The sequence below is a fragment of the Haliotis cracherodii genome, unplaced genomic scaffold, assembly GCF_022045235.1.
Source record: "Haliotis cracherodii isolate W230 unplaced genomic scaffold, xgHalCrac1.p SCAF_7, whole genome shotgun sequence".
Classification (NCBI taxonomy): Eukaryota; Metazoa; Mollusca; class Gastropoda; order Lepetellida; family Haliotidae; genus Haliotis; species Haliotis cracherodii.
In genome coordinates this window covers 53,514,479-53,535,950 of record NW_027266330.1, presented here as the reverse complement: position 1 = coordinate 53,535,950, position 21,472 = coordinate 53,514,479, and the positions used below count along the sequence as shown (strand labels likewise).

Below are 21,472 nucleotides of genomic sequence, written 5' to 3'. Positions count from 1 at the left end.
AATTCAACATTCTTCAATAGGAAAATATTATCGGTGTTAAGGAAACTTGAAAACTGAACCCTATCTTTTGAACTTACCCTTAATCTACGAAGGTGGTTCACAAATATAGAACTACAAAATCATAGATTCCCACCAGAAACTGTCAGTGACAAAATATTTCAATTGAAATTATACTCTATCCTTTATTTAATGTAAGCTGTGTGTGACGAGTATCATTTTATGCTTGTTTCTCCTATTCTAAAATAAGAGTCCAAGAGTTGCAAAGTTTTGACTAATGTCTGATTACTTCCCTTTATTCTGCCATACCATGACATTGATGAATGCTTGATTCTGATGGGTTAAATAGAGGTTTCCGTTTTGCTAAGGGAAACCCTTTCAAATATATTTTCACTGATCCACTGATTCACTAATTTCACTAGACTTTTCACACAAAAAACGTGCGTATGAATATATCGATAGCCTATATATCGATTCATAACAAAATGGCTGCCGATCGATCACCCACACCCCGACATAAAACCCCGACCCCCCTCCCCCAGCTGTAAAACGTATTTACATTTCCTCTGTTACACGCTTGGTCTCAAATACAAGCCAGGTCTCTAATACACACCAAGTCAAAATTTATAGATGGCATAGTATTTAATAGAGTATAAAAATATGGTAGTTTGATGTTTTTGGGGGGTTCTAGCCAACAACACTGACTACTAAGTTGATGATGACATTACAAGATTCAACGAAGGCATATCTTTTCCATACAATTGAAATGGTTATGAAACTTTTAGGGACATTCTATGGCGACCTGAATCGGCACAGGCTGTTTCCTTATTGAAACAACCGACAATGACAGAAAAGTAAAACATTAGGAAACATGTTTAACATTATATAACAATGTTTGACGAAACTTTATTCACATGTTGTTTACAAACCTATCTGTGATAGATATCCATTGCCATCTCCTTCTACCGCCACCGTAACGATTTGGCAGGAGAGGATTTAAAAGTCCATCAGAAAACACTCCTAGATTCTCTAGCTCCCTTCATAGGCGAAAACAATGTCCCGACATCACGTAAGTCAAAGCATACATGATCACAACAAGCTATCAAACATGATGAGATTAATTTCAGAACACGCACATTAAAGAAAATCATACACGAACCACTGTTCTGGGCCACAACTGTAACAATAATTTTCTTTCGCACGTTTGCATTGACTCCGTGAAAACTTCAAACCCTACAAGCCAAATCATGCAGATGCCTCATGTCAAAATAGCCGGCTTGTCTGCAGCAGTAAAAGCGTCTGGTCTGCAGCCTAAAAAGCGGCTGTTCAGCTTTATTCCAGTTTCATTGGTAATCACATTGTACCAGCAGGCTCATTCCCAGTGAATCTACAGGGTAATATTGCACCACATCATAGACCGGGAATGGCATCTTGCTGCGTAACCTGTCTGCTGAGGCAAGGAAAATGTAAACATTGGCAGCTATATTGACAGTTTTGAAGTGTGAGTCACTATGATGTAGGTCAAGTTCTGCCACATCCAAGTTCAGGGTGGAGAGGCGTTTGATTTGATTTTTAATTATTTACTGGGGGTAATTGCTAACCAACTAATACGACTTACACATCAAAAATAAATAGTAGAGTGTTAATTCATAAAATTTGTTGTGGAAATATATTCGTTGAGCATTTCAAAAAACTATTTCTACAACCTGTCCCCCCTACAATGGAAATGGCATGTTCGATTTCCAAGAAATGACTTCTCTCTCTGATTTCCAAGAAATGACTAAAGCGCTCGGTTACAAATTGAAATAAGAGGTATCTTCTCTACAGTGGGACTACATCAAATTTCAAAACCCAGTAGGTCTCCTGATTGCTAAATTTGTGAAAAATGTCTACCTCTTTTTAGCTGTTTCAACAAATAAATATAAATATAGAAAATGTAAATAGCTGTATGCTCACTATATCACTTTGTGGGATTTTTGTTAATATACCTTTCTGTTCTGACAGGAACTATTAACTAGTGGTTGTGTGTCGTTGTTGTCACAATACCCACGGATGTTAAGCCAACAACCATAGAGATTACGTATTCAACATCAAAACAGTGGGGGAGAGGCTTCTCAATGCTATGTTATTTTTTATAGAGAATGTTTCTCATACAAGTGTTTTTCAACATTAAGCTACATGAATATTTATACATGTCCCTGCGTGTGAAGATAAATGTAAATAGGTACGTAAATACTATGAAACATATGTCAACACCTTTTTATGTGGTAACAGTTAGATACATTCAAACAATATCAGCATATCACACTTGAAAGTGAAAAAATACAAAACGGTGTATTTCGTATAATCGATGGTACAGAATGCTATTTAGAAAAAAAGGTTAACCTGTCAATAGAATAATATTCGTCGATTTTTAATAACATTCAACACCTCCATTCCAATCCAGTAGCTTCACCACTATACTGACATAATTGTTGTAGCGTCACTGTATTGTTCAAGCCATGTACTATTTCCAACGAACAATTTCCTACAGATACACGTAGCTGAAACCCCCTAGGAATATGTTCACAACGTGCATCAAGTTTTGAAGTCACGTCATCCCTGACATTCAACCGACTGTTTTATTTCGATACAAGTGAAGTTGGTTGTATTTGAGCGTTGGCTCTTTGTCAGCTTTGAATTATTTATATCAAAGAAATACCCTCGTGTTTTCTTTAAGAATAACAAACGTCGGTACGATCTCATGCAAATCTTTTAGTATTTTGTAATGTTATTGCATATTTGCTAGTCCATAAAATCGCAAACCAATATGTTTTCTTATTCAATGCCTTTGTCATTCCGAATGAATCAGGGGTTGGACCCCTTCCCACACACACATTGCCCCACAACTCCCTACGAATAGCGTGTCAGTTCCCCTCACCCATCAGTATAGTTAGGAATGAACATTCATTTACTGTAAAGATTACATACATATTTCACAAAGTATATGTTAACATTTTGCGTGCATGGAGGATGGCATTAAGATAGAATGCAAATGGTTAACTTTGCTAACTGTTTCTGATAAGCAGTGGAGGATATTGGAAATGACTGAACATGGAGAAAGCATCAAACTAGTGATAGATGTGACAGATCTCACAGGCTCATTACCTTGCTATCATGTTTACGTTATTCTAAACAGTTTCAAATAACTGATAAAATAGGAACTGAATTAAATAGGAACGTGAGAGAAGAAATTAGTACTCAATTTTTTTCATAAAACATCTCTGTTCCATAAACAACAGTTGTTAATTTAGAACTTGTCTGGAGGAATCACATTTCCAAAACCATACTCTTTCTCCGTTACAGTATTTAATGTAAAAATGGCAAATATGTATACATATGGAGGCTTTTCATATTGTAGTGACAGTAACAAAAGAAGTGCCCATGTGGGTATATATATACTGACACTACAATGTGAAGAGCCTCCACAGAAACTACATGGGAGCTACGCAGGAAGTTTTCAACTTCATTCATTACTATATCTACTATAGTTTGTTTACGTGTATGAATGCGAGTAATACCTGCCCCCTCTGTTCTCAGGTTCATAATGTTTTACACAGTCAGTATATTTAAACTTGCTGTATGTACATAAGGAATCATACACAAACGGTCCATAACTCAAATACGTCCAACAACTTGGTAGTTTCTATGCAATATTGTATTCTTGGAGACTGTATTTGCACGATTAAAACAATATCAATTTACAATGCTTAAAAGCCATACAAGATAAATCTTCCAAAAGGAGCCACGTATACCATAGTTAAAAATGAATCCCTGAATATCGACAATTATTTAAACATGAAAGTAAGTATTTAGCGAGACTAGGAAATCGGAAGATTGAGAAAATTATCTTGAGCTGATTAAGGTTGGTTGGTTGTTTAACGCCACACTCAGCAATATTCCAGCTATATGACGGCGGTCTGTCAATAATCGTGTCTGGACCAGAACATCCAGTGATTGTCATCATGAAGATCTATCCAAGCAATTGGGATCGATGACTTGCATCAACCGAGTCACCATGCCTGACCACCCGATCCCGTTATTCGCCTATTACAACAAGCCTAGTCGCCTTTTACAGCAAGCATGGGTTGCTGAAGACCTATTCTACCCTGGTTCGTCACGGGTCAACTGATTAAGGTGATGAGTTCAACCATCTATTTATCTGACCACATGCTCAAAATGAGGGAAACAGCTATTTAGAATCTATTTTTACATATTACCAAAAATGTGCAAAACGAATGTCCTTTTTAATAGTAAACACTCAGAAAATTGTCCAAATGTTGTAAAATTATTATGCTGCTATTGAACCCTATCAGTGTGTCTCGTAACTGAACTCTGTCCTGTATCTTTGTTTAGTGAAGCCCCTGCTCGGCAAATCTGTTGATATATATTGTATAATTGTATATAGTCATGTATTTGTTGATGTATCAATGCTGCACCTTTATTGCCGCTGATAACATCAGTGACCTAAGCGTAATAATGTTCTGTTCAGTTTCAGGCATGGCACACACGTGTTCAACGGGTGCTCATAGGGTGTAAGGGCAATTAACTTCTACACAGTAGGTCGTGTACCTTAGTTAAAGACATGCCAATAAATATATATTTTCATTTAATATTTTATAAATGAAACTTGTTCCCTAATTTTACATTCCCAGTTTCCGTAAAAATTCAGTTTTCCTAAAAACAGTATTTTGAAAGACAAATACTTCAGTATGGGTTGTCAGATTTTATGACAAACGTTTTGCATTAAAAAGTAACAGGAAAATTTATGCGTCTATCCGCGATTCCTGTTTCGATTGAGATATCTTCAGCACTAGTGAATTCCCAGATTAGTTGGCCTGGTGACATTTTCTATCAGTCAATAAAGTATATTTGCAGGAATAATGCTTCCCTTCAAGAAGCAATTGTTCACCAACGATGTATATGATAAAATCGTGCTAGAAAGTTTTATGGAGTGATTCCTACTTCCACTTACCTCAGATGTTGACGCTTGAATGTCAGGGTTGGGTCATTTGGTGATGAATACCTTTGCTGACATTGAAAACATCGTGTGCTGCACGAGCAGTTCGTGCAAAGCCAGATATTCAGCGGTGCCTCTGCCAGAAAGAAGTGCTTGCGTCGCCTGACACGTTTTGGGAGGCAGCCAGTGTATGTCATGAGAATCATAACGTACTGTTATCCAGCTTCCATTCCTCACTTCATGGAGATACCGTATTCGCCGCTAAATAGCGTCCCCTGACCAAGTTTAAGATAATCTCCGTTTAAACTGTATATTGGCTACCATTACACGACACACAATAGTCCGTATTGTTTCAGTATAATACACATTAATTTTGTTAACAGAAAATACGCAATTTCATGCATAAGTACTGCGTATGAAGCACCCAGCTCCAATAATGGTCCCCTGAAAAACAACTTTGAGATCCATCTGCAAGTCCTCTGTGTATACGCCGCTATAGTTCATGACAGTTGGTATGTTCTGTAAATTCTACACATTTGTTTACAAAAAATACAGCTGTGAAAAGACTAACTACTCGTGTCGATGTATACGTTTCTACTTTTGATGAATATCACCAAATAAGCAACCATATATAATAATGTCAGAGAATTATATTACAATAATGTTCGCAAATTAGTATATTTTAATCTTTGACAATATTTATCAACCAGGAAATGATGTTAGGTATTGTTTACTGAATCATAGGAAACGCGTGGGAGTACAGTGAATATGGTAAAGAGATTGCTATTTCAGGTTTCCGAACGAGAAAATCACACATAACAATATTGCTTATAATAACCGTAACGTAAATTACAACTAAAGCTGTCAAAGACCTTGACCTTTAACCTATCATGGCTAAAGACTCAGTTTCATCAATATCAACGTTTGAACTAAGATTGTCCACGTCTCTGTTTAACTGTTTACGGTAACATGTTAATGTACGGACTATCATAAGAAGACGAAGTAAAATATACGACAATATTGTATCTGACTTCTTCTTGGTTAAGGGGCATTCACACGGTACATCTAATTGGTACAATTTGTATGCAATTAGTTGTACGAACTGACGTTGTATACAACTCGGCATGCAACTCGGGTCTGGCGAGATCTCTGACCAAATGATGTGATTCACGACATTACCGCTGGAATCCTGTTAATTTTCAGACCCACAGTTTTGAAATATCAACGCTGTGCCAGAATTGCGGTCGCGCGTACTGGGCCAACCTCTGACCAATTTAACAGAATTGTAAATTATTGAACATTAAACCCATGTTGGAAAATTACAGCCGAAAACTGCTAAATGTTGTCGAAGTTTCTGTTTTGCCAACGAAACAGCCGTTAAATATGTAACCACATTTGATCGTACCATGATAAAGCCCAGTGCGACGAAATATTTTATTTGACCGCTTTATGTAAACTGTGAAACAACAAAATACTTATATATTATATTCGAACACCATTATGACAGAAATATTAGAATTGTACGGTTATGTTTAAAGTGACACATTGAATACTGATTTTTTTTGACGGAAATAAAGTTTGTGCTAAGTTTCTCGACGTCAAAACATGAATGAGAGGTCTACGTGTAGAAAGACAAAAAACGACATAACTCCACGTTCTAGAATTGGAAATTGGTAAAATGAGAAAATGGCGATGTTTTGGTTGTACACTTTTTTCAGATGCTTTTTGTACATATGCGTTGAATAATATAGTTGCTAGTGGAATCACATAATAGAAACTTTCCGCAGAATTCAACACTGTGACGTATAGTTGTGTGTATAATGTATTTTAAGATTTAGAAACGTAATTTCATATTTATTTGTTAAAAATGATAATATAACGAATTTCATTTCAATTCCTTTATTCAAAATGTCTTCGGGAATTATATTATGCATGAGAAGTGAAGATGACTTGATTGGAGATGCCAGCTAGCCAGTTAGCCAGCTGAGACTGTATATATGGACATACATTGCACCGATTACAGCGTACATGTAGGCTCTTTGTTCAAGCAGGAAGATACATGAAATGATATGTAGCAATGTAACACAATGACATGTGTACTGTTTACATGTTTGGATGTTATCAGTTCTGCAGCCTGAGATACAGTGACGTAAGTATCTGCCACAATTACCAATACATGTGGACAATAATAGCTGGTGCCAAATATTCGATTAGGTAAGAATCGTAAAATGTATGACTACACGAATCAACAATTCATACCTGATGAAAAGAAACCTGCCAGATTTTAGTAACAGTGCTATTACATGATAATCGAAACTTGTAATTAGCAGATAAATTAGAGTGACCCCAATCCCAATAAATCTGCCAATCAGAGCTGCCAATCATATCAGTAAGATTCAACCGGTTTTAGTAATCAAGTTGTATTCAATATGTATATGTATATAATTTGAATTAATCTATAGCACTTTTCAGGACCGTACACACAACTAGTGAATAATATTGCTCTGTGTGTGAAAGCGATAGTGAGAGATAGTCACAAGTTGTATGTACTTAGTATATCAGTTGGCATGTTAAAACACTCGGCCATGTATGACCTCTGAGTCACGACAAATAAAGTTAAGGTGAGGTGGATGGTGTGTGTGTGTGTGTGTGTGTGTGTGTGTGTGTGTGTGTGTGTGTGTGTGTGGCAGCTTGTACTGGTCCAGACTAATGCCGATTGTATAGAGCTAGCCCACTGAGATAACATGTCACAGTTTAATATGAATACCCGACTCAGACACAGTGTATTGACTCTGAGTGTCAGGCAGGGTAACAACAAGTACCATCTTTCAGTGTCTTTTGGTTTGACACCGACAGGGATCGAACCCTGGGCCTTCCACTCTCCGGGTGGACGCTCTACCACGTAGGCGTTCACTACAAGTTAACAATATTTACAAAAAATGCATACCCAGGACCTTCATAAATACATACATGCATACAACCAAGATAAAAATCAAAAACAAATAATAATAAACAGACAGATACTTAACATACACACACCGCATACATACACTGATACATACACTGGTACATGTACACTTACAAACACAACGCCGCATACATACACTGATACATTCACTGGTACATGTACACTTACAAACACAACGCCGCATACATACACTGGTACATACACTGGTACATGCACTGGACTAGTCTTTATTCATCTCTACCTTATTTGAGCTGTACCATGTATGCAGAACATCTAAAAGCAAACTGAGATCAGTTTCATTCTCAGCTGGTGAGGCTTTATCATCCGCATATGTAAGGGGCGACGTTGCTTGTCGGCGTATAACGGGATCGGGTGGTCAGGCTCGCTGATTTGGTTGATGCATGTCATCGTCTCGCAATTGTGTGGATCGATGCTTGTGATATCAATCATTTGATTGTCTGGTCCAGACTCGATTACATGCAGACCGCCGTCATATAACTGGAATATTTATGAGTGCGGCGTTAAGCAACAAACAAACAAACAAGACTGAGAAGGTTTATATTTAGCAATGTGTGCAGCTCGAACTAGGTTAATAGCGGCTTAAATGCCAGATATGCACTGGTTATTTCTTTCAGTTCGTGCTGATATTGAACGTACGCTGTACATCCACGAAGTTTTGATCATGTGTCTACGGGTCCGTTTCAGCTGGCTGAGTGCGAGCGGCCATATTTAGAAGAGTGGTGTTTGTCGTCAGTACACGTGACCCGCGTTTTGTGTTTGTTAGACATTTGAACGTGCAGTACACGCTACCGGTAAAAGGACCACGTGGTCGATTTAAGAGTAGATCCATAACCTACAATGTCATACCTCCAAAATAAAAAAGAAATGACATGAATAGCATTAAACTGACGGTGTAGTGCAATGTCAAAGTATGGTATGATTAGAATTTGAGAAATCTGTTTAAGTGAGAAAATGTGTGCTGACATTGTTGTGTGTTTTCTTTTTATCATAAAACAATAATTATGAGGATGTTACCGTGTGTTCATCTACATATATCTTGTTATTAGCAAAGGTATAACCGTGCTAAATCGGAAAAAAATATATAACATTGATCAAACAACGAGCGCATGAATAAAGGTCGAAAAACTCCCTTTATATCGAAGACTGTCAGTTTTGTATGTACCTTATTTAACTCCCAATAATATACCATTATTCTCGCAGTTGAGTCGTGAACTGTACAACTTAGACCCCTCAATAACGATGTGTGTTCGAATTTTATTATTTAAATACTTTAGTTGTCCATAAAATAGATGCATAACAACAGGAGTATGCAGTTAAAAGGAGAAATATTTTGTCCTGTTTTATCATTTTATGATCATGCTCACGTTAAGAACCTGGGCCCACTTGCACAAAGCGATCTTAGCGCTACGACTATTGTAAGCCTATGTTAAAGTATGGGAGTTATGATCATCTTAGCACTAAGATAGCTTTGTGCAAGTGGGCCCTGGACTATAACCTAGGCTCCCATGAATCATCGTCAGTCTGGAATACCATCAAACTCTTATCATCAATATTGTAATCGCTTAAACGTTTCTCCAGCAAGCATCACAAACATGTATCATTGACAGACACCGCAGGTATCTGGTATTAGTGAGTGAGTGAGTATGGTTTTACGCCGCTTTTAGCAATATTCCAGCAATATCACGGCAGGGGACACCAGAAATGGGCTTCACACATTGTACACATGTCGGGAATCGAACCTGGGCCTCCGGCTTGACGAGCCAACTCTTTAACCACTAGGCTACCCGACCGCCCCATATCTTGGATGAAGATTGTGTTATTTTGAATGTTACTTGAAGAGGAGCTTCCTGTACCAAAAAATTGCTTTTTTTATAGAGACAAGGATGCCGACCATTTGGTCGTAATACGCACATGATGTTTGGCTGAACGTGTAATATAAAAAAAAATAGTTGTCATTATTTTGGCCAATAATTGAGTTGTCATACATTCCCTTTCTTAAGATACAATCTCTCAAAATACTAGTTTCTAGTAACATTGCGTCAACACATTGTATTACTCGTGTTCAAACGTTGTGTCCCATGAACCTGCACCGGAAGCCTGGTCAGAGTATATGTGGGGCAGTAAGAAACAAATCGCGGTCGCTGTTTGGCTGTGAGGAATGACGAAAAGTGTCCGATGAAGCGAACGTAAAATATTGCTTTCCCTGCGTGTTCTGCACCGTCTCAGTGCTCACTTTATGCTGCCACACAAGGTGTGTTTGGCCACATTGTGGTACACTTATGATAGCCTGCAGCAATTTCAATTTTAAAAACTTTAATGGACATATTTCATAATTAGTATAGTCCATACGAAATAATTAAGCCATTTTTCCCTCATATAGTGAGCCAAAACATTATGCATTTTTTACATACTCTTTGTTTTTTTGCTGATACCTCCTAAACGGTGATCGACCATGTGGTGCCTTCACCGGTAGTGAGTGAGTGAGTGAGTATGGTTTTACGCCGCTTTTAGCAATATTCCAGCAATATCACGGCGGGGGACACCTGAAATGAGCTTCACACATTGTAACCATGTCGGGAATCGACCCCGGGTCGTCGGCGTGACGAGCAAACGCTTTAACCACTAGGCTACCCGACCGCCCCTTTCACCGGTAGTCTTCCATATATAATGCGTCCCAACACACACCTACCCCACTGTCTCTTGTAAAACCTTCAGGTCTAAATGTATTTGCAGGTTTGACACATGATTGCTTGCATTTGGACGAGAGAGTTATATGTGTTAAATATATGTGTTGCATACATTCAGCTTGTCATATCATTCAATAAATAGAATTAATACCCGAACTGAACAGATTGTTCCCCAAGGTTTCTTAGATAGAAACATACATGACTCACAGGTTATACTAGGCGAAGTAGCATCGAGTTCAAGAAGGGTTAATCTATCTTACATCCCCCAGCACAATCTTACAATAGTGTTTTATCCTAGACATAACGCTCTGTTATAGCTTTTGAAATGGCAGAGGGATTCAGTTTGATGGGAAGATGATTCGCAACTTCAATCAAAGGAAATTGAGCCTATGAATCAAAATTTGTAACACCCTCTTGATGCTTGAGCTTGATGCAAAATGTATTTGCTTTATTTTTTATCATTTTTTCGGGGTTAATTATTGTCTTTCGATCACAGCCTAAAGTTAATGATGATTCGCGCGTGTGTACTTGCAGGAACGTAAAATTAATAACTCGAGTTTTTTTTACAGGCGTTTATTTCATATAAGTCAATCCAATCATCTTCTGCATATGTTTGTACCATCCTTCACACAACACTGGGGTTAGGTAAGCTGCGTGATAGAACAGCTGCCGCTGCCCCAGTGGAAGACATTGAGGTAACCACACCTGCCAAAGTGGTTCTTACTCGAATAGGGAGGTGTGGCAGCTCCAGCTCCACTGCAGGATCCCCCAGCGACGTTGCCTTCCCAGTCGCCATTGACTACAGACTTGAACTCGAAAAAGCCATCTTTTGTTTTGGAGCAATCCATGTCAATGTCCACCAGCCAATAATGGTCCCCGAAACTGTGAAAGAATCGTATCAGATACACACGTTATGTCGACTTTTGTGAGGCTATCCTGTGATCACACCCACACAATAGAAACTCCCTTGAGGGGTTCAAGAGGCACACGTTGCAACTGATATTGTTGTGTGCAAGTGGTTTTGGCATAAACAGATTTGTTGCAATCTTTAGTGGCAGCAACATATTCAAATGTGATAAAAATATCAAGTGCTGTTGGGGCAAGGTTGGAACAGATGTGGACAGCAGTGAATGTTGGTTGGTTGGTTTGTTGTTTAACGCCGCACTAAGCAATATTCCAGCTATATGACGGCGGTCTGTAAATAATCGAGTCTGGACCAGACAATCCAGTGATTGATATCATGAGCATCGATCCACGCAATTGGGAACGATGACATGCATCAACCAAGTCAGCGAGCCTGACCACCCGATCCCGTTAGTCGCCTTTTACGGCAAGCATGGGTTGCTGAAGACCTATTCTACCCCGGAATCTTCACGGGTCGACAGCAGTGAATGGGGCTTCCCAGATGGTTTTGTAGGGGCATTTAGAGCTATCAGCCTCTGATTTGTTCAACGGACCCGGCATGCTTGATCGTTACGAACGTTTCGGGATTTGCCAGGGGGATTATGCCTACGTTAGAGAGACAGCAGGGTAATTCTTTATTCAAGTTATTGCTAATCTACTTGCCAAGTGCGTATTGGATATCTGTCTGGAAATACCGAATTCCTGTCAGGTCCCAAAGTTAATTAAGTACGAGAATGGCCTCTTTCAAACCATTCAAAGACAATATGACAGTATTCTAAACATAAGTGACTGGACATTATTTTTTTATGCCTGCTGACATATATTTGGCCCATTGAGTTTTTATTTATTGTAAACATAAATAAACTATCTGATTGAACTTATTTGTTGATTATTCGTGGGTGTGGTCATTAACTGATTTCTCAATTTACTTCTGAACGTACTGATTTCTGGGTTTGCTATTCAATTTGAAAATCACCTCATAACAAAATGGTGCTCTGATGGAACAAAGTGGATTCCACACTTACGTATTGTATTTGCTATACTCTGGTCTGCCAGCATTGTTCGTTGTCCACAGTGCAGGTGTTCCAGTGGCAGATGACCCCTGCCCAGGCTCAGCTCCGTACCAGTCCAAGTAGTTATCTCCTGCGCTCCATGCATTGTATTTGCTGAAGTGAGGACCAGAACCAAGGTCCCTGTGGCGGATCGGAATAGCACAAGGATTCCCAGACACCGAAGACGAACATCCTTGAACACAGCGTGAAAACAGGTTATCCTTTATAGAACAGAATACATAAAAGCCAATATGAGTGAGAGAGTTAGGTTCTACGCCGCTTTTAACATTAGTCCAGTTTTATCACGGCGTGTTAGCTTAATGTGGGGGGAAAGGCCGAAGTGATGTAGGTCTCAGACGTTTACCACTTCGGTGAAACCCACGAGTATTGGTATGGTGCTGACAAACCTGGTAACATAATCGGGGCGAACTGGGATTCGAACCCCCACTCAGGTTTCTGGCGTGCCCAAGGGACGCAACTCTGCACAGCGAATCGCGGCGCCTTATACAACTTGGCCACCCGTGCCCCCTATCCTTTATAGAACAGAATACATAAAAGCAGATATGAAGATGAGATACAAGAGTTACACTTTGTATACAAACTCTTTTTAACCAAACATGATTTGTTTGTATATGGTTATCTAATCATTGATTCGGTCTAGTAACCATACATGTACGTCTTTGTAAGTGAACAAAACAGAGCGTGAGTATTGTTAAAAGCCTTGTGAAGTGTGTAACCTGTCATGTGGGCGTGGTCAATGCCTCCTCTGATGAAGAGATCCTGGCCTGGGGAGGTCTGCCTCTGTACCAATATCACTGTGTGTTTCCAACTACCACTTCCATAGTCTGGTGTGACAACAGGGCCTGAGGTAACGGGGGCTTGAGTTCCTCCTCCAGTGTTTCCACCTCCTGTACTGCCAGTTGGACCACCTTTGAGAAGATATTTATATTCAGCATAGATACACACACGGATGAACTGAAGTCAATATAGTCAAATTACATTGAGCTCTATCTAATAATCTATTGCACTTTATTTGTAGACCGCCTACGGAGAGTGGAAGGTCCAGGGTTCGATCCCCGGCCGCGTCATACCAAAAGACGTTAAAAGATGGTACCTCTTATTACCCTGTCTGGCGCTCGGCATTAAGGGGTTAAAGCAAGGACTGGTCGGCTCGGAGTCAGTATACTTAAGTCGCTATTTAGGTGCAATAATCTTGGACGCGAGGTAATCCCAATGTCACCTCACCTTATTTGAAGTTGAATGCACTCCTATACACTGATGTCACCTGTCACGTAAGGTCACAAATTCCTTTACAAATACGAAAACTCACCAACAATAAAGGCGACTATTGGTTCCTCGTTGTTGCTGATGTGAATATGGGCGTTTCCTGAGCCATCCACTGTGACCTTTTGTTGGCAATCGTGGATGATGTCACAGTATTCTCCAGCTGGCAGCCCTGTTTGGAAGGTTTGATCCAGATTTCCTTGCTTCGCCATCGCAAAGAATCCCTTGTTACCTCTGGCAAAGGCGACGACGTCCCCACTATCAAACCAGTGTTCGATGCCAGTACCAGCTACAGCGTTCCTGAACGCCACCATGTTGCCAATGGGGGCCCACCTGTGCTCACAAACCCAGCCATTACCGCAGGAGCCATCTGCATTGATACTGACATCTTTGCCAGGCGGTCCAGCGTCAGAGTCATCGCCGAAGAAATAACTACTCATCACTCGGACAAACCCATAATTGTAGGCCAGTGTAAACGCTTGGGCCATCTTGTAATCCCTGGGTGTTTTGTGGGTGATGAGATTCCCCCCACCACCATGGCCTCTCTGGTTGTCGTGATTATCCACAAAGACTAAAGCGTTAGCTGAAGGTGTCATGCCCCAGCCATAGTCGACGACATTGCCAAGCTCTCCAAAGTTGTGTACACCTTGAGCTATTTTTTGACAATATCTCATCTCAGTGACGTAGCCTAGAGAAGTGTATTCTCCCACCTTAATTGCGCCATCATTCTGGTCAATCACCTCATGGGCCCAAAACGCTTTACCTCCCTCAGGGAGATCCTTCACCCGCTTCTGAATTGCGCTGAAACAGATAAGTAAATGGGTCATCAAAGTAAATGTCATAGGAAATCTGTGCCAATAGCAAAGTCCATAACACTTAATGTTCTTGAACCAGATACCATCAACTACTTTAGCGCTGAGCACACAACACAAAGAGTTTTCTCACACATCACACACGTTGATGGTTAGCTACCTGATGTCAGCAGGCCACATGTGTTTGGCAGCGTCAATCCTAAAACCAGACACTCCGATATCAATGAGGTTATTGAAGTAGCCAGAGATCTTGTCCCTCACGTACTCGACGCCTTGATTCAAGTCAGTGAGGCCAACGAGATAGCAGTTTCTCACATTATTGGGATCACCATAGTTGTTGACGTTACCGTCACCAGATGGACACGTGCTGCGGTCATTGAAATGCTCTCTCCTGTATGGTACACCTGGGAAGTCCAAGTTGTCGGAGTTGAAGCTGCTACCTGCCGTTCCTGTTCCAGATCTCCCCAGCCCGGCCATATGATTTATAACCCCATCAACGATAACCCTGAAACGGGAAAAGTGTTGGGGTGACTGACGCTACAGGTCATGTGATATCATGTGCAAGAATATGCACACCGTTATATTTTATAACATTTGTCATTGAACATAGTTCTAAATTTGATGGCAATTAACTGAGGTTTTTCAGAGACCATACAATAATAAATATTAGTAGTATCGAGCCATCCATCGTCAATCTAAATTACTATAGTTTGTTCAAATAAATGCACTAGCTATCACCGACTCATTTTTCATCAGATGACTCTCGAGGCTCCTGATTGATCACTCGAGTCATAGACTTGGTTGATGCATGTCATCGATACCAATTGCGTTGGTCGATGATCATGATGTCAATCACTGGATTGTCTGATCCAGACACGATTATTTAAAGACCGACGTCATATAGCTGGAATATGGCTGAGTGCGGCGTTAAACAACAAACAAACAAACAAACAAACAAAACATAGTGCCGTACCGACACAGGCAGGCATGCAAATTAACTATGACTTTGTATGTCAATAAGATTGATATCTGCAAGTCATTAGGAACAGAAAGCGAACTATCAAAATCCAGTGGCCCCCACTTTAACGGATAACTTCTAAAACATTTTATGATAATTTTATCAATTTTATGATATATGTGTACACGTACACAAACTGAGATATTTGTACGACCTACCTGACCCCAACTTTCTTGCACCTGGAAACCATGTCCTTGAACTGATCCTCATTACCGCACCTGCTGGTGAGTTTGTAACTGACCGGCTGGTACACCTCCCACCAAGGACGGGGGTAGTCCTTCGTCACCACCACATGCTCGTTGGGTGGGGATACCTTGTATGTACAATAGGTGTCTTGTATATACAATGTGGCTTGGCAGTTGATTTACTTTATGAGACATATGTTGGTGAGAACATAACAAGATAACATTTCCCTGGTCACTACTGTAGTCCATTACCATTTCCGTGCCGAAGGAATTTTCTTCGGCATTTTATTCATAACAATCAAGCTTCCACTTTTAGAAGCTCCGGTGGTGTATTAACACGGTATGCCTGTCCTGAGGTCAAACGGGGCGGTCGGGTAGCCTCGTGGTTGAAGCGTTCGCTCGTCACGCCGAAGACCCGAGTTCGATTCCCGACATGAGTACAATGTGTGAAGCCCATTTCTGATGTCCCCCGCTGTGATATTACTGGAATATTGCTAAAAGCGGCGTAAAACCATACTCACTCACTCACTCACTCACTCACTGAGGTCAAACCTAAAGCTTCATGAAATTCATGATTCAAATTAGAGTTTCCCCGATATCCTTTCTTTCGTTCCTCTTGAAAATGTAGTGAACAATCCTTGTGTCTGGTATCTCTGGCGATACTATCAACATAATCTTTGACAAGGAAGACTGTTCCTGTCCAAATAGTCTGGGCCTTTAAAGTGTATACGGGGCGGTCGGGTAGCCCAGTGGTTAAAGCGTTCGCTCGCCACGCCGAAGATCCGGGTTCGATTCGAGACATGGGTACAATGTGTGAAGCCCATTTCTGGTGTCACCCGCCGAGACATTGCTGGAATATTGCTAAAAGTGTCGTAAAACCATACTCACTCACTCAATCACTAAAGTGTATACGATATGACCGCGTTTAGCACTGAGGCGCCGGATTTTGTCAGTTTATCATAAATATTGCTTATAATGAAAGGTACAATGGAACAGGCTTGGGAACAAACACGGTTGACACCGTTTATTAACTCTGCACTATAATGTTATAGACAATTAGAGCACAACAGTGGAATGAACAGCTATTTGCTTTGTATTCATATGCTACATGATATATCCTTTTCTAATATCACTTAACTGCAATTACTTATAAGATGCTTATCTCAAATGTTAATCACCATTGTATTGTATATTTATTGTCAGCCATCATGAACGATCTATGCAACTGTCACTGTTTATATTTATGAATAAATCCGTGTCAGATGCCCTTGGATATAAAAGCCTTGGTCCAGAGACGAAAAAAGGCCTTACCATTGGCCGAGCTATGGTTAGGCTAGGTGCCCTTGGACACCAAGACAACAAACTCTACGACTATGTACTATGTGTGCTGACCTTGCCACATGCTACATATACATAGCTCGTCTGGAATATATATATATATATATATATATATATATATATATATATATATATATTAGTAAATACTATAAGGGTATAAGGGTAACGTTATTTTTCAGGGCATTATCATTTGCAGAAGCCCGAGGTCTTCCATTAACTGCCCGACGAAGGAGGGTGGTTGAAAAGACCGACGGCTTCAGCAAACGATAATGCCCTGAAAATGGCGTTACCGTTATTATAGCTAAAATAGATGGAATTTGCTATAAAACAAAAAGAAACAACAATATCGGTTTGGAAACATTAACTGCAATCAACACGAATGTCACTGACCCACTTTTACAAATATAGAAACGTCAGAGTACAATCCAGATGACGTCACTATTGAAAGTGACGTCACCTATCCCTATACCATGACGTCACCTAACAACGGACGTGATAATGGCCCGTCGTCAAGCAATATGAGGGCATTATCAAGTTACAGTGGCCCGCTCATTTCTCATAACATGCGGGCGGTTTAAGGATAATTCTGTCCATTGTAGCTATAATTGTATATACTGCAAGCCATCTATCGACTTGATGGTATCTTTTCATTCAGAAAACCATACACGACCCCTTGTACATAGGAATATGTATATAATCACAACCAACGTTATCGATGCCTTTAACGAACGCGCAGCTTGCCCGGTACACTCTAGTACAGAATCAAGCTGTTAATGTGCTCCTAAACTTGTATATGTCATATTGATAAGTGCAATAGCAACAGGCTTGCTATGATTAGGCACTGGTCAGTTATTATAGGTGAGGGGTGGGCAGTAAAATAAAATACAGTCCTAAGACCAGTCCCACAGACATCGTCACTTTGCAATAAATTAACAGTCCCTTTAATGTTTCTGATGTGTCAGTTACCTGGACAGCACAGTAACCTTTCTTAGACAGGTATCTTTCACATTCCAAGGCGATGTCTGGCCACCTCCATTCAAACAGGTGTACGATGACCTGTTTACCATTGCAGTGGGGATCCGTGAACTCCGCGCTCGCCGACAGAACCAGCAGAGCTGACCAAAAGCAATGATACATGTTTTCACAAATGTGTATTTTATCTCTTAACGACAAGTCGCCTTAAGGAACAAGATGCTCTGATTTCACTCATTAATCAGTGTATTAATGTCAGCATATCATATTCATACTAACTCATCAAACTCTTTCTTTTACCTCTTTAAAAAGATTGGTTTGGTTGGTTGGTTGGTTTGTTGTTTAACGCCGCACTCAGCAATATTCCAGCTATATGACGACGGTCTGTAAAAAATCGAGTCTGGACCAGACAATCCAGTGATTAATATCATGAGCATCGATCCACGCAATTGGGATCGATGACATGCATCAACCAAGTCAGCGAGCCTGACCACCCGATCACGGCAAGCATGGGTGGCTGAAGACCTATTCTATCCCGGAATCTTCACGGGTCTCTTTAAAAAGAAAACAGTTGATCATATTCCACTGAAACAGATTTCAGAATGTACACAAAACAAACAAGAAAAATATATGCTCAATCTGACATGGATTGACGCACTTTACCTGAGACAATCCCGTAGTGCGCCCACATTGTGACTGGTAGTTCGGCGGTCTAGCTCGGTATTTATAGGTCTCTATTTTAACTGATCTTGAAAGTGATAAGAAGTCAGATAATGTGGAAGCCTTGACATGGATTGTCTTTCTTCAGTCAGGTGTTGTCAGGAATACAACAGATCCTCCTTTGTGCCCTTTGTGCCTAAATGCCATTGAATAACCTAACTATATAGACTATATCAAGTGACCAGCGTTCCCCCTGTCTCTGTATATATATATATATATATATATATATATATATATATATATATATATATATATATCTTAGCGCTAAGATGAACGTGGCTCCCATAGTTTTACATAGGCTTACGATAGTCTTAGCGCTCTGATCGCTTTGTGCAAGTGGGCCCAGACTAATATATATCTCTTAGCGCTAAGATGAACGTGGCTCCCATAGTTTTACATAGGCTTACGATAGTCTTAGCGCTCTGATCGCTTTGTGTGCAAGTGGGCCCAGACCAATACCATTATGCAAACTATGTTGCTTCATAATTTGACGCGTAAGTTTGTCATTTGAATATTCCTTGAGACACAACTCACAACTCTACATGTTTATAACCTTGAAACAAGAGAGATAAGATCTGTGAGTTCCTTCGGTTTCTCCAAGCAAGTGAGCCTGAGACTGAAACCCCCCTAAAACATACCCCACAGCTCTAATCATTTGGCAGTAGGTATGTATCTGATGTTTTAATTTTAACACAACGGTATCTGCCATATTTGCCTATTTCCTCGAGACAGGCGATAGCGGTCCCCCTCTTTTTGCTCTTCTGTCGTTTTCTTAGCCAGGTGATAGCGTTCCCCCTGTCTCTGTGTATCTACCATTTGGTCATGTCAGGTGATAGCGTTCCCCCTGTCTCTGTGTATCTACCATTTGGTCATGTCAGGTGATAGCGTTCCCCCTGTCTCTGTGCATCTATCATTTGGTCATGTCAGGTGATAGCGTTCCCCCTGTCTCTGTGTATCTACCATTTGGTCATGTCAGGTGATAGCGTTCCCCCTGTCTCTGTGTATCTACCATTTGGTCATGTCAGGTGATAGCGTTCCCCCTGTCTCTGTGCATCTATCATTTGGTCATGTCAGGTGATAGCGTTCCCCCTGTCTCTGTGTATCTACCATTTGGTCATGTCAGGTGATAGCGTTCCCCCTGTCTCTGTGTATCTACCATTTGGTCATGTCAGGTGATAGCGTTCCCCCTGTCTCTGTGTATCTACCATTTGGTCATGTCAGGTGATAGCGGTCCCCCTGTCTCTGTGCATCTACCATTTGGTCATGTCAGGTGATAGCGGTCCCCCTGTCTCTGTGCATCTACCATTTGGTCATGTCAGGTGATAGCGTTCCCCCTGTCTCTGTGTATCTACCATTTGGTCATGTCAGGTGATAGCGTTCCCCCTGTCTCTGTGTATCTACCATTTGGTCATGTCAGGTGATAGCGTTCCCCCTGTCTCTGTGTATCTACCATTTGGTCATGTCAGATGATAGCGTTCCCCCTGTCTCTGTGTATCTACCATTTGGTCATGTCAGGTGATAGCGTTCCCCCTGTCTCTGTGTACTATCTACCATTTGGTCGTGTCAGGTGATAGTGTTCCCCCTGTCTCTGGGTGTCTACCATTTGGTCGTGTCAGGTGATAGGGTTCCCCCTGTCTCTGTGTATTGATGCCAAAAGGATATTGTATTTGTTACGTGTAGGGTATGACATGATTTAGTAGGTATGTACTTCTCACGCAGTGTTTAATACCGGATACAAACCATCAAAATATGGTAATCATCTTCGACGTAACCTTCATTACAAAGAGTGCACTGTTACAACCCTTATTGTAGAAAAAATTACATAAAGAGTAATTGTTACATTAAAGGTTATAACAAGGGTTAACGGGCAACCCTTAATGTATTTTTTTTACATTAAGATTATTTTTTAGATTAAGAGTATTTTTTACATTAAGAGTATTTTTTAGATTAAGAGTATTTTCTATACATTAAGAGTATTTTTTACATTAAGGGTTGTAACAGTGCACAACCTTTCATCTCTGGGAATATTAGAATATCTGCCAGTTTCTATTTTGAGACCATGGGAACTGCAACGACATTGTGCCAAGGCCACGCTGACTTTTGCAATTGTTACATGTTTAAGGTATAATTTATCATTCATGACTGTCGCTGCTCTTGACTAATGTCATTATGAACGAGGTACACAGTACATTGAGACCTGCGAATGTAAAAAATTCCTTTTTAAAAATTAATTTGTGAAAAATGAAAAAAACTTATTAAGAAATATATACACTCTTATACCATTAATTGACATTTCTCTCGATAGAGGCTAGGCAAAATACAAAATAACTTTGAATCAGTTGATACTTCTTATAGGAAAAGGGACGGTTCGCTCGTCACGCCGAAGACCCGGGTTCGATTCCCGACATAGGTACAATGTGTGAAGCCCATTTCTGGTGTTCCCCGCCGTGATGTTGCTGGAATATTGCTGAAAGCGGCTTAAAACCATACTCACTCAGTCTTATAGGAAAAGAAGC

General features: G+C 40.3%; 1 protein-coding gene across 1 annotated transcript; it reads right to left on the bottom strand.

The window, feature by feature from the left end:
* Nucleotides 1-11,244: 11,244 nt before the first annotated feature.
* On the bottom strand, nt 11,245-18,939 carry LOC139447667 (alpha-amylase-like). Its single transcript, XM_071229095.1, has 8 exons — nt 18,900-18,939; nt 18,231-18,379; nt 15,900-16,054; nt 14,884-15,228; nt 13,958-14,712; nt 13,365-13,556; nt 12,601-12,820; nt 11,245-11,554 (listed from the first exon to the last, which is right to left on the bottom strand). The coding sequence occupies exons 1-8, from the start codon at nt 18,925-18,927 to the stop codon at nt 11,314-11,316; spliced, it is 2,085 nt and encodes a 694-aa protein (XP_071085196.1). The 5' UTR covers nt 18,928-18,939; the 3' UTR covers nt 11,245-11,313.
* Nucleotides 18,940-21,472: the final 2,533 nt, after the last annotated feature.